This window comes from Centropristis striata, chromosome 20 (genome assembly GCF_030273125.1).
Source record: "Centropristis striata isolate RG_2023a ecotype Rhode Island chromosome 20, C.striata_1.0, whole genome shotgun sequence".
Classification (NCBI taxonomy): Eukaryota; Metazoa; Chordata; class Actinopteri; order Perciformes; family Serranidae; genus Centropristis; species Centropristis striata.
The window spans coordinates 6,890,915-6,906,010 of NC_081536.1; the positions used below are offsets into that span (position 1 = coordinate 6,890,915).

Consider the following 15,096-nt stretch of genomic DNA (forward strand, 5'->3'; position numbering starts at 1 on the left):
TTAGACTTCATACAGTGGTCTTTTTTAGAGAAATGTTTACATCAGACCCTGCCTATGCTAGTTCATTGGTATAAATGTGTATGATGCCGAAATTAAATATCCACTGAACAGGTTATTGAATTTTGAATGGAAAAATTCCCATTTTGTAACTTATTTCTTTGTGTAAAACCAATAAAACCAAAACTAATTTCATACACAAAACTACCACCTTAGCCTTTTCAACCATAGATGTCTCTGTATTTAAAATGAGGCTTTGTTCACTTCACAACAACCCGGCACATATTCCATTATTCATCATTCGCCGACTGTAACGGACAAGCATATTTCCCAGAACAGTACTCGTCACTACATTATGCATTCATATGACACAACACAATGTCTTGCTGTCTTCTCTGAGCCTTGTGTTTAACACAGAGGCAAGACAGTTTGCTTCTTGTGAATGAAGCTGTGTTCATAACCAGACCACTCCGTAATGGGAGAGGGAGGATTGCGGATAGTTTGGCAGTAGACCGAACTCAGAAGGTATCATTATCAATCTATTCGTACACATTTGGGTCATGCATGCATTAACCTGTATTTGGCCCAAACTGAAGCGCATACTTTCTTGTTACAGTGTTTCCGAGTCATCCCGAGTGTATTCTTTCTAGTCTGGCCTGAGGCTAATCTTGATGTGACCCACATTTTCATCCCAAAATAGTTTAGCCTCCTCCTTAACAGTAAATGAGAAATGTAAACAGTTGTCTGGGAACAGGAGATATCATATTAAAGGCCAAGATAGAGCTGAAGCAAAGCTCGGGACGCCGTGCCCAACTTCACGTTCACAGTGAAACCTCACAAAGAGAATAGCTTTAACAGGGCTTCTCATCTTCACTGAAGCAAAAAACTAGCAATCCAGTGCCCTGTGCTCTGAGATGTGGAGGGTTTACTTGATAACTCATGGGGTTTTCACATGATTGCAGTTGTAAGAGGAGTGAGGCACACCACCAGCCCCAAAGAACAAGAAAAAAGCATTTAGGTCAGTGTAGGAAGAACTGTAGACTGTACTGTGGCATGGTGTAGTGTGATCCTCCATGCAGAAGTCAGTGTTGGAGGAGATAAATCCAATGTAACACCTCAGTCATTCACCCCCACTAGGGGACCAGATGCTAAAGTCGTAATAACACTGGTGTTACTGATTACTGGACATTTCAAGACAAAAGATGTGTGTTGATTAGGGCTGGGCGATATGGACCAAAAGTCTTATCCCGATATATTTAGGCTGAATCGATATATGATATATATCCCGATGTTATATTTGCAAAGAGAGCAAATGTTCAGTCAAAGCCAAATATGACATGTCACATGTAGTTTCATTGAAACAGTTTATTTAAGTGACATAAATACTGTATAAGAACAAGAGTATCTTTTCTTAAAACCAAAGCTTCATAAAGTGCACATCTAAATAAATAAAAATCTTAAATAAAAATAGACTATGAAATTAAATAGGCCAATCTTTTTCTGAAATAAATATATTTATATGAGAAATGATGAACATTACAACTAAATATGGTAAACCCTAGCAAGGGCAGCATTTTTTATATAAAGAAAGAAAAATTGAACTATATCAATATATGCAATATAGTCTAATTCAACATCACATTTAAAAATATATCAATATATTTTTTTATATCTATATATTGCCCAGCCCTATTGTTGATTGAGTATAAACCTAAAATATTTTACCCGGTGGTGATAACACGCTTGTAGGCGTCTGCTTTTGTTTTCCAAAACTGCTTCAGTTCTGGTTCTGACTTTAACAACAATATTTGAATATCAATAATGCAACCAATATTAAAAACTGTGACTATTGAGCCCTGTTTTAATAGCAGGGGATGGGATTGATGAGAGAGGAGTTGCTTCCTCTTGGAGTTTTGTTTCCAGCGTCAGTACACAGTGCAGTCTTTGTTGCTTCTTTATTACATTGTCCATGGCAAATCGTTTTCTGCAGTTGAACGAGGCTATATGCACAAACAGGCACCTATTTAACAAAAGCCAACACATGGCTGATATACAGAAACATTACTTATGGATAAAAATGGAAACCATGTGAGCTTGCAGCAGGATGTGTATCCAACATCTGAAATACCCAGGAGGGAATGTAGCTGCTTTTCAAGGACAAGCCGACTAATGTTTTCACTCTCCTTCCCTCTGTCCTCAGATGTTCAGGTTTAATGAATAAAACTGCTGATATCAGCCTTTTTGTCTGTTTATTATTTGCCAGAGTGAACAAAACTTCACAAGGAGGAAAGAGCAAACTTCGCTCTAGTTACGGTAGTGGATTAGACTTTCAGTGGATTTGTGGCTATTATATAAATATATATGTTGTAGTCTGAATTTTATTTGTCTTAGCCAGTTTTCCTCATCAGGCTCATATCAATTTTCCTCCTTACCAACTATATCAGATAAAGGGTGAGTGGCACTGGCGTTGAATATTCAAAACTATCCCTCCTGTATAATTTGCAGGCTTGATGACGCTGCGAGCGTTTGGATCAGATATTGGTACATGTGAACATTTAGCTGAACATCTGCCTCTTGTTGCTGTAATTTGCCTCGCCACCATCTGTTAGGCATTGGCTGGAAGCACCAGCAAAGATATACATCTATCTTGTTATAAACCCATCATTGCTCCAGCTCCTCTCAAATGCACTAATTAGCCATATTCGATGATATCCTCTGCATAGTTCCAAAACTAATACAGCCCTGCATACTCCTTAGTGGGAATTTATTACAAGATAACAGGTTACAGACAATTTAGGTCAGCAGTGTGATCATTTTTATAGCTGAACTGAATGTGCCGTGTTTTGGGGTCATCATGAGGAACACCACCTGCTTTTCCCTATGTTTTTAAATGAAAATGTCTCAGTTGCAGTGTTGTAAACCTCTCGGCGTGTGCTAACATTTTTCTTCTCTGTTTTTGTTTCCGTGCCACAGATCCAACTCTTCCAGCTGTCGTTCTGCATTGGCGGCACGCTGTGAGAAAAGGCTCCACTCCGCTGTGCCTCGGCGCCCCTCAGACACTTGTCCTTGACATCCAAATGCTGTGTGTCGATCGTCGTGCCAGCCGCCTTCTGTGAGTTATGACGACGGCTGCTTCATTGACTCAGGAAAGAGGCTCCTCCTCCGCTCACCAGTGAGCAAATCACATGATGTAATGAAGAAGGGTCCTGGAAGTCTGCTCTTCAAGGAGTCTGCCAGCAGGATATGAGTATTTTGAGCCCTGTGACAGATAACAAATCTAACCTTGTGGGAATTGTGGGAGGCCCAGAAGAATACTCCAGAGCCATGCAGTCAGAGGAGCTATTCAGCAGGAAACTCAAAGCCCTGAATGGTAGCATGGGACCACCAGCCCCCAACATGCAGGGGAAATCTGAAGGCGCAGGCAAAACAAATGGTACTCCAGCCATGCCTAAAATGGGCGTCAGGGCCAGGGTGACAGACTGGCCACCGAGGAAAGATGGATGGGACGGGCGGCCTTCACCGAACTATCAGAGCGTGATACCAGTATTTCAGAACGGCCAGCAGGAACATACAGTAGAAATACTGGAGCAAGGCGAAGCAGTCTGTGTGGAGGTAGACTACTCCGACAAATACACACTGAGTGACCTCCTCAGCCAATCCCCTCTGAAGGGTCTGCATCCCATCCGTCAGCGCAGTAACAGTGATGTAACCATTAGTGACATTGACTCTGAGGACATAATGGACCAGAATGCTGTCAATCCAAACACGGGGGCCTCGCTGCACCGTGAATACGGCAGCACATCCTCCATTGACAGACAGGGCCTGACAGGAGACGGCTTCTTCACCATGCTACGGGGCTACCGAGTGGACACCCTGGACCACCGTAGCATACCGCCTCTTGGTTTCCCCGAGTTATTGCGCTGTGATGCCTCCCTTTCCCCTAGCCTGCAGACAGCAGCCCAGATCGCCAGGGGTGAGATAGTCCACATTCCAGGCTACGACTACATAGACAGCTCTCTAATCTACAGCCGGGAGCCAGAAAAGTCCTTCATGAGGCGCCTTAAATCAGAATCATCCGAAACGTCTCTGTTCAGGAAACTGCGGACCATAAAAAGTGAGAGCGACGCCTTGCGGCTCTCGATAGAGGACGATCGGCGACCGCTCAGCTTCCAAAAATGCTTTGCGCACTATGATGTCCAGAGTGTTCTTTTCAACATCAGCGAGGCGGTGGCCAGCAGAGCTAACCTGAGCATGAGGAAGAACACCACTACTGGGGCTTCGGCCGCTTCAGCTGGACTCGGACCTGGAGCCGTGCTGCCCGGAGGGGCCGCTGTGGCTGGACCCGGACCGGGGATAGATGCCGGAGCAGCAGGATGTAGCAGCGGTAATGCACCCATGTTTGAGTCTCCGCTCGGCAGCAGGGAGGACTTGAACCCCAAGGAGAACCTGGATGCTGATGACGGGGACGGGAAGAGCAACAGCTTGGTGCTGACCTGTCCACACTTTCGCAATGAGATCGGTGGCGAGGGCGAGAGGAGGATCTCCCTCTCCAGAGCCAACAGTGCCAACTACAGTGGCATGTCGGAGAGCTGCTCTTTTGAATCATCTTTAAGTTCCCACTGCACCAATGCAGGAGTCTCTGTACTGGAGGTGCCTCGAGAAAACCAACCTATCCACAGGGAGAAGGTCAAACGCTACATCATCGAGCACATCGACCTTGGAGCATACTACTACCACAAGTACTTCTATGGGAGAGGTAAGGAATGCTTATGATGATGATGTTTGATTTTGAGATGAAACGGTGATGATACACATTGGAAGATTATGAGACAATGTCCCCCTGAGTACTGAGTAAGCAAAAGGCAGTTGTCTTTGTAGTTATTTTGTCTCTTTGTAGTCATTTAGAGTCTCTTTGCAGTTGTTTTGTTCTGTTTGTAGTCATGTAGGCCCGTTCAGTAATCCATCCATGATAATACAAGAGAATTTAAATCACTCACTGTTGAGGATTATTAAACTTTCCAGGCCAAATCCATTTCCTTGAAACAAGACTTTGCACTATGCCGTGTGAGAGCGAGCTCCCAAATGGAACAGCCTCTGCTCAATGGGTCAGATATCTTGACGGCCCAGTTATTTTTGTAGGACCAGATGAAATGAGGGCCAGAACAATAGCAGGCCTGTGTTGGGTGCGAGGGTGTGTGTTTCACTTCCCTGGGAGAGGAGCGGTCATGTCCTCCCTGTGATATTGCTCTGAACCCCGCAGAGAAGCTGTGATTAGTCATGTGAGAAGAGAGAGGTGAGCGAGAGGGTGTGTTGCAGCTGTTCCCCTTGGGGTGTGAGGACCCCTCCTATGAAACTTTAGGGTCAGTAAAACTATGCCAAGGTCCAAAGTCCTCTCATTAAAACACCTATGCGGCCGATGCTGGAAATACCACGCAGATCCCGACCCATCACCGCATTATACATATCTGTTTTTCCCACTGTCTGTCTGCGGCTCTCAGCAGATTGAATTACCCATTCTTGAGCCTCCCCAGAAAACAGCTGCTTCACCTTTCACACTGAGAGATGTCTGACCTTTTTCAAAAAAGATACTCTGTATTAAAATATTCTCTAGCGTGACAGTGTGTTCACCCAACCGAGCCTCAGTATCTCCACTTAACAAACCATTATGGATCTGCTTTTATTGTTTATATATTATGTTATGGACAACCTCTTTCTGTAGTAGGTCAATGTATAATTGAAATGGGCTGTGTTGCTGTCAGTTTAAGGTTGATGTCGATAGCTTTTACAGAAAATGCCTTTTTCACAGTATGTGGTTGTATCCCTTGCCCTTTTTTCGTGAGGTGTTTTATCGGAAAGACAAGTCTGTCGTCACCTCTGCTTCACCATAAACACACACATCAAAACAGGCACACACCCACACAGTCACAAAAACATGCGTGTCACCACTTTAGGGCAAGCTTTTATCAACCTGGGCTGAACATTGATCCCATTGATTGCCTAAAGCCCTCCATCCCTCAGCAACAAGAGTGTGTCTCCCCAGGCTACCCTAATGGACACAATGTTTCATCCACACTCTGGGGCCAAGACTTGTTACACACAGGTCACGGTTACATATATGTGGGTAGACATTGAAATCTAAAGTAGAGAGTGAACCAGGGTATTTTCAGCCTTCCTGGATGTGGATATTTGATTGGTTGTCGTCAGGTCACTGAGCTAACACTGTTCTGACCGGTAACAGTTCACAGCTCGGTCATTCAGGATCACTCACTTATATAAAGATATGTGAGCTAAAATAGTTTAGTATAAAAGTTTTATAGCCACAAAAGTAAAAAGCAAGGCTATACAGTGTAAGACTTTTTAAAGATTTAGAAAGCACTTCTGCAATGTGGAGTGGCAGAAAGATGGAAAAGAAACATCATTTGACTTGACAATCCAAGTCCTCCACTCTGCAACCTTTGGCAAATTGTCAGCACCAAGTGATGAGTAACAGTGACATGTCATAGAAGTGTGTTGACAAAAGCCTTTTTCTGCAGTCCACACTGTCTTCCTCACTGTGCTGTTGGTGTTATGATGCCTAGTGGCTCATATACAAAGAGGGCCACTCGGCCTCCTACCACCATTTGACCTTATGCCTCACAGAGCATTTCCCCTCGCCCCCCTGTCCCTGACAAGCCGTGCATTCCTCGGGCAGTTAACCCCATATTGCTTCCATACAGTTAATTTATTATTCATGCTGGTACTGGCTTTGCCCCAACTTTAATGCCACAGTTACAAGAATCAGCGTATTTACAATGCAAGCTCTGCACAGCGTGGATGCGATGTCAAAACTTCTGCAGGAATCTCTTTGCGAATGTCAGAGTGCCTGCTGAGGTTTTTCTTTTGTTGTCTGCTGAATCCAGGTCTTTCTCCCCGGCTTTAGCCTGGATTAGGGGGTGTTTGCTCAAGGCATCGCTTTTTGTGTGCAAAGCTCTGCTCCTGTCCATGTCCTAAACACACACACACACACACACGCACACGCACACAGACACACACACAGAGTACATAACACACATACTCCACTTTTAGACCAATACTAACTGTTTTATATCTTCATAGTATTTTCATTTTATTTTTATGTCAACACAGAAATTAGTACTGGTTGGACTAGAAGTCAGACCCCCCTAGTGTTCATTAAAGTTTTAATCATGCCCTACATTACAAAACAGCTGGAAATAAGAACAACACTTTGGAAATGTCGCTATTCTTAAAGTTCTACAAGAAACAAGGCCAAACTGGTCAATTTAAAAGCATAATTTCATGGCAATCTGTCCATCAGAATATTATATGGAGTTGCATTTAAACATCTTGAACCACTGATCTAACTAATGACTATCTATCTACGAATTGTTCAACCAACATCCACAGAGCCTGCCACAAACATCCTGATGTCTAAATCATATAAGTCTCTCTGTTTTTTGGTTTTGACCAACAGCTCGTAAATAAATCCATAAATCGGTTTGTCAATCCCAAAAATGTCAAAAAGTGTTCTGCATTCGTTCCTCTAAAGGACACAAAAACTCTGAGCCTGACCAGCGGGGACATCCTGGTGGCCTTGTGGCTTCGGGCACATACCATGTAACCACTGGGTTTAAATGTAGCCAGGAAACTTTGCCTTGTCTGTCTTTTCCCATATATTCGTCCTCCCTACACAGTCAATTATTGAATGAAAGCAATATGCCGCCACGGAAATAGAGGCAAAATTGAACTTGAGCGATGTATCACTCAATTTTAGCCTGCTCCTTACTAAAGCACTGTGGCAGGGCCAGTTATGGTCCGGTGGATAAGTCCAGATCATCTAAGACATTATTTTTAAGTCCCAAATTCATTTTTTAATACTGAGTCATGCTGAACAAAAACACGCCTACGTCTGTTTATATATCGTGAGAAGCACGCTGCTTTGTGGAGTATCTGGGTCAGACTGGGTCGAACTGTCCAGGGCTCTATTTTTATTTGTTTGTTTGCTTTTTAAATCCCAGTTTTACCACTAAAGCTAGGCTCTAATCCAAAGTGAATCAATTTCAAATCTCCACCAGACCCCTGCTGCTTTCTGTAATCGCTGTCACAGCTCGCGCATGGCCAATCCGCAAAGAGTTTTCCACAGTGATAAATAGTTATATGCGCTCATTGATATATATCAATAATCAGCTGAAGTCAAAACAAGAATTTGATAAAGATGTGACAAAGATTCTTGGAACTAGAGCTTTTTTTAATTCAGTGAGCACTTAACGTGATGCTTAATGTGTGTTTAATTCTGTTGTTTTCTTACTTAATCTCCAGAGCATCAAAACTACTTCGGAGTCGACGACAATCTGGGACCCGTGGCGGTCAGCGTCCGCAGGGAGAGGCTGGACGACGGGAAGGAGAAAGATGGAATGCAGTACAACTATCGAGTCACCTTCAGAACCAGTCAGGTAACTATAAAACACCAGTGTACGCCTTTTCTGCTCCTATTGTTGCCTCAAATCAGCGTAAAACCTGACTTCTATCACACTATTAAAGAGTCAACTGCAAGCCAAAACATGATTTTAAAGCACATTTCGCTTATACTGCATTCAGGAAGACATGTTGGGGTCACTCAGCTCTGGGCTCATTCAAGCAGTGCAAGAGTGCAGGAATGCTTCAGTAGCCCTGAAAACAAGAAGAGGCTTCTCCGTTCCTAAATCTGCTCCCAGCACCCTAATGTGTCCAGTGATTCTGTGCACTTCTGACTCAGTTGGCCAGTCATGCAAACGCTGGTTCAGTCTATCAGAGTCTCTCTCACACCCGTGCACGCGCTTGTACACACAACATGACTAATTCACAAACTGACATGCACAGCCTCACTGTCCCTGATGGTACAGAAATTTTCCTTGATTGATGCTGGGTGGTCTCATCCACTGAATAATTCAGGTGCAACAGATGTGTCAGGCAGGGAAATGTCACTGATATCCAGTGCCATTCTTAGTGTAAAGCACCACTCCCACGATAAAACAATGTATCTGGGTCACGGTCGCCCTGCAAGTAGCACGCAGACCATGTTTTAACTCCCCAACCACTGGAGCGTCTATTTGCATGTACTCCTATCATTTAGCCTCAGCACTCTCTGCCTCTCTGTCCCACTCTCACTCTCTAAGTCGGTTAAGTAATCTGCTTTTCAGAAAGCCTCTCTGTCGGACAGCCATTGACTGCTGACATTCACTTCCACAGGCTGTGCGGGTGGAAATGGGATTTATCGGCGTAAATGTGTCTGTGATGTTCCAAACAACAACACAGGGTGACAGAGTGGGTGTTTTGAAGCTGTTTGGGTCAACGTTTACTGGCACATTAATGATCTTACGAGTAAAATACCACTTAACATCTAGTGCTCAGTTAGCCTATGTTAATTATTTAGAATGTGAGTTCCTGATGCTTTCCAATGGCGCCGTAATGGAGCTGTTGCCCTAAATAATATGGCATAGCATAAAAGAGTATTATGACTGGCTCACACAGCAGCTAGCATACAAGCCTGGTTTTCATTTCCAAACATTTTGAAATAAAATATATTGGCTGAATGAGAAATGGATAAAATCTCTGATTCACAGACGCATTGACCCACATGAAAGTAGTGCACACATAGACCAAGCCACAACGCACTGTACAAGGGACCTCGTAAGACCGTTGGCTTAACTGAATGCAACTTCATCATTTGTCTTTTCTGCCAGCTGACCACACTCCGTGGAGCCATCCTGGAGGACGCCATTCCATCCACAGCAAGACACGGGACGGCCCGCGGCCTGCCGCTGAAGGAAGTGCTGGAATACGTCATCCCTGAGCTTAACATCCAGTGTCTGAGGCTAGCCCTCAACTCCCCAAAGGTCCCGGAGCAGCTACTCAAGCTGGATGAGCAGGGGGTGAGTGCATAGAGATGTTTTCAGTGACTTCTGATGATGATGTTGATTGAGCAGCACTGGGACAATCTGTGGTGCAGTGACTTCATCAGGGACATTTGTTGCAAGGGAAACATGTCGATTTTAGCTTTGGACAAAATCTGCACTCTAAGAATTAGAGTTGTGAGGAGAACCACTTTAGCCCTGACAAGAAATAATGTGCCACAGAACCCCATCAATTTTTTGTTGTTGCTCTTGGATATATTTACTACCTTCCAAAGCAGTCATAACCCATGTGTAGGGCCAAGGGAAGGGAACCAGGATTGACAAATAAGCATATTTCCCAAAAATGTTGGACTATTCCTTTAAAAGAAGGTAAAGCCAGAGCCCAGTCATTCTCCTCGACACAGATTTTCCAGTTGCTTCATTTTGAAGCCGTCAATGCCACACGTCAGTGTTATGAATAATGAATTCCAGAATGATGGACTGTATTGATATTATAACATAGAGCCCATATTTAAGGTGTCTCTGTTTCTGACATTTGCTTGTGCTATAAAAGGAAACTCGGGATGGATTAACTTCAAATAGCAGGAACCTATTTCCCATATGTGTGCTGCTATAGAGGAACACAGACTCCCGCATGGAGGCATAAGACAGCCAATATCACACTTAAATAGAATCAATATGACTCCCACACTCTCTGTAGCCGGCATCGACTTCTCTGACACACATTTTCTTGCTGATAGGACACTCAGACACGAGCTAACTCACTTTTGACAACTTACTTCACCTGAGAGCAGGTGATTTGGTATTCTGCCTGCACGGCGGAGGATGTCATCTTGCATTATCTTTGTTTGAATAAAACGGCTATTAGTGATATGGGCTGTGTATAGTCACAGGTGTCAGAGATGGATTCATTGTGTGATCTTAAGGCCTTTAATTTCTCATTTAATGAAACCGCAAGATGGAAAAGGAGTGTGGGGGGATTAGCTTGTGTCATATTGCTTGTCTTACTATCAGAGAATTGGCTGCTTATTAGTGTAATCACATTCATTAGCATGAGCCCATCCCTCCAATTGACAGGGGAAAGGCTCTTATAATAGAAAGTGTCAGCCTTGTCCCTCTTGTATATGAAGATTTTTGTTACACGCACAAACAAGAGCAGTGTAGTGCCCTCTCCAAAGCATGCTCAATGCACTTAAGATGATGACAGACTTTGTGTATCCAATTATGGCCGTGTAACTTTGTAAGTAAGCGCTCGAGGAAGTGCTTCCTGCCAGTTTTCAAGGAGCTGATACGGGAGTTTGTTCACCTGCCATACAACTCCTCATGCCTTCGGTATGAGAGACTGTCTGCAGATACAGACTTTGATACAAGACCTAAACTGACACAGAGAAAAAAAGCAATAAAGTCATGTAAGAAACTACTTTCAAAGGAGTAGGGCCCAGGCTAAGTGGGGCTCAAAGCTCTTCCAACTGGCACTCCTTCTCACAGACCTCAAACCAAACGCCCAGTGGAGGCCAGTTTTATATTTGGACATCAGTATTTTTGTACGCTCCTGTTTTAATCATTAATGTTATGCTTGCCGTGCAAATGTTTAATATGCCAAGCACCCCGTAATCTTCTTTTGAACCAAGCTGGACTTTCACCGCCCCGCTAATGTGTTTGTGTGAGGAAGCTAATATTGGACAGGAAGAACTGCAACTTGAGAAATAAGAGTGCTCTGCCAGGCCTGTTTTTGTTTGTTTGAGTGCATAATTTTCTTTCACCGCATGTCGAAAGCTTTATCTGAGGATTTTTTTTGTGTGAATGCGCACTGCTGAGATGTTAGTCCTCTGTTTTTGTGTCGTAAGTGTGTGCATATGTGTGTGAAAAGGCTTCTTTTTGCTGTGAACAGAAAGCACGTCTGGTGAATGAGAGTATCCTGAAGCCAGACAGCCTTCACAATAACATTCATGATCAATTCTGCAGAAAGAATACCCCTGAAAGCAGTGTTGTAGACTGTAATGGCCCTGGATGTAAGAAGAGAACAGAGCATATGTGAATGTATTTTAGATCACATTGTAGATCACAGTGAGCTCACTGTGTGCAGATGGACTGGGGAAAGCATTAGGCTGCTAAATCAGATTTTTGAGATGTGATTTTAGGTGATAGAAATCATAAATGATACATTTTTCTAAGAAAGCCATTCATGTAAAAATGAGTATCTGTTGTTTTCATCTAAATCTGGAAAATGACAGAATTCATGTTTAATAGAAACTGTTTATCAGCGCAATCGGTTTCAGAATTAAAAATGGAATTTCAAGCTTTAATTTATAATTCCTGATAAAGGCCAGCCTGCAGGTGTCTGCATGTAACTGCACATAATAGTGTTTAGTGATAGTGAAGACAACATCAAAGAGGTCAGAGAAAGGTTTCTAATCTTTCTCCCTCAATTATGATGAACAAATTACCTTCTTCCACTGCAGTGCTGTGCATCATAACGTGAACAATGAGCGAATGCATTGCCATCCTGCCTATCAAGTTTACTTACACTAGTCAACAGGTAAAGCCTTTGCACGACCATAAATCACTCCTGATGCCCACAGCGACAGCTCAGCTCTGAAGAATAATTCTGGCTTAGGTGAGATTTGTTCCACAAGTTCAATAACGTAATCTACCACCTACTGAGGCTGTTATTGCAGTGCCAAAGAAATCCCCTCTCTCCTATGTAACTCAATCCCCCATCACACTTTTGAAATTTAAAGATTAACTTTGTGAAATGATGTGGTGACCAGAATTTATACTCATTATGGCCCACATCTGCAGTCCATGGGCTATTTAATTGATCAAAATGTTGAATATGTGTTTAGAAGTTTTCAGTAGGTTGTGGCATTTATTTTGTTCTAAATTATTTTTATTCATTATTTTTATATATTTGGTTGTGGAACTTATTTGTTTATGTCAAATATAATTTTTATATGTTGTTGTTTTGTGGAAGTGCTTTGATTTATTTATACGGTCGCTCATGAAGTTGGAATAAAATATTTTTTTCCTCTTTTCATGATATATTGTGATAATGTGATTTGTTCTTGACAGATAAAGTGTATATCTTCTCAAAACATTATTAATCAATCTCTTCCAAACTTATCACAATGAAAATGAAACCACAATTAACAGAGGACTGTGTCTGAAAACAAAATTATTCCAACTTTATGGGCGACGTATATTTATTTTTTTCAGTAAAATTATATTCAAAGTTAAAAAAAAATCAACTGTTAAAAAAAACAAGGTTTTTAAAAAGTGGTGTATTATGAAAAACTCAACTTTTTCAGTGCCACAAACAAGTGGAGCAAAACAACGAAGTCAGCAAGCTTTAGCATAGAAGAAGTAGTATCAAGAGCAACAAAGTATGTGCAAACAAGAGGCTGTGGTGGATGAAAAGGTAAAACACAGAATAAACCAGGCTTTTTAGAATTAGATTAGTTATTATTTTATTTTTCTTTCACAGAAGATAAATACAGGTATATCCAGACTGACAGTATGAGAAAAATAATGTGTTTTTTGAACATAAAAGCATTTAAAATGTTCTTGTATAATCCCAAAATACAAATACGAACCTAAAAATGATCATAATAACTCCCCTTTAAAAGTTCAACAAATGCAGGATGTTTCCAAAGTCAGTGAGTAACTGTTCAATAGACATGATCTCAATATAGACCAAAAATAATTGTGATTATGATTTTTTTGCCATAATCGAGCAGGCCTGATTCTGTCTCCATATTTAGATGTTGTTGCTGCTCAAATGGAACACTTCTGCCCAAAAACGGCACAAATTGCAGCAGCGATGTTTGTGTAATAATGCATGATGATTGTAGCCAGGTTTTAGGAGCCATTTTTGCTGCATTGAGGACACTGCGGTGCAAACAGATGTCACAGTGATGTTGTGTGTTGTGTTAGGGCACCGCTGTATCCCTCAGGTGCATCTCAGAGCTCTCAGAGGGGAACGTTGTCCTCATTTCTCTCTCCGCTCATTAAGTATCTTTCTATCTTTGCATTTTATAGAGTTTTTTTGTTAAAGGGAAGAAGAGGGGAGAAGAGTTTTCAGCACCCTCCAGCTCTGTTAGGATAGAGGGAGAGAAACGTTGGGGGGGGGGGGGGATAGAAGAGAGACAAAATAAGTGCTGTCTAGCAGCTTATGCTCAGATTTTGGAATATTTTAGCAAATCACATAGCCGTTAAATGGGATAAAGGTTTTTTTTTTTTATAGCTGCTGTACCTTATCAGAAGCTGATGCCACCAAAAACACATCAAAGGCGGTTACACAATAAGCTTTACCCCAGGAGCATTACTCATCTGTATATGTGTCCTGATGTGTTTGCACTTTTCAGGCAGAGACAAATTCGCACCAAAGGGCAATGCGATTGTCCTTGCCGTCGGCCCTTCTGTTAAGAGGAGCAGGAGGTTAAGTGAGCCCATATAATGCAGAAAAGGGAAAAAAAATTGAGGACCACATCATTGCACATCAGGCCATTTCCACTGGGCTCGATGGTATAATAGCTTTCCATAGCTTTAGTGCAGAGCACGCTGCCTGATAGAGGAAGTCATCATGACAGCAGTGTCAGGAGCACACCGGGAACTGATAACCTGTACCTGAGGAAAAAAGCCAATTCCAATTTGTTTCAGTATATAGTCCACATTCAGAGAAACCTTTTTGTTTTGCAGTATTGACACATTCAGCCTGGGTCAAGATCACGCTGTCCTCAGCTGTGAATTGTTGGGTAACAGGTGGCAAACGCAGGGGGCTATTTTTCATCTATTTTTTCCCCCTTTTCAATCCCTTTCTTGGCCAGCATCAGAGAGCGGTAAGCCATGAAAGATTCATGTTTGCAGAGAGAGGCCTCTTTCACCGTGCAAGAAGAATCACTCCGGATGTTTTATTTCTTCCTGTCTCTCCGTGAGACAAGTTCATATCAGACCTGTCATTTCTGCATAATATTAATGCTTGCGGTGAAAACCTGTGAGATTTAGCTGCCTTGTGTATGTCTATAAATACTGCTCTTTGTGAATCAGGCATTTATCTTTATTGAGGCGCTCTTTGTTGAACAATGGCTGATTCAAGAGTATTATTAGTTGGGTGTTCAGTGTTGTTGCTATTCTTATTAATATTTCACTGCCACAGTAAAGACTTTACTAAACATGAATATAGCTCAAGGAAGTCTTTTTAGAAAGGATT

General features: G+C 42.3%; 1 protein-coding gene across 5 annotated transcripts in view; it reads left to right on the plus strand.

The window, feature by feature from the left end:
• The window catches only part of LOC131993192 (signal-induced proliferation-associated 1-like protein 2), a 97,579-nt gene that overhangs the window by 31,427 nt on the left and 51,056 nt on the right, over positions 1-15,096 (plus strand). For all 5 annotated transcript variants that reach the window (XM_059358979.1, XM_059358975.1, XM_059358976.1 and 2 more), the window contains exons 2-4: positions 2,971-4,753; positions 8,314-8,447; positions 9,717-9,905. In XM_059358979.1, the coding sequence (XP_059214962.1) occupies positions 3,241-4,753; positions 8,314-8,447; positions 9,717-9,905 (1,836 nt within the window). In that variant the 5' untranslated portion in view covers positions 2,971-3,240. The remainder of the gene's footprint in view (positions 1-2,970; positions 4,754-8,313; positions 8,448-9,716; positions 9,906-15,096) is intronic.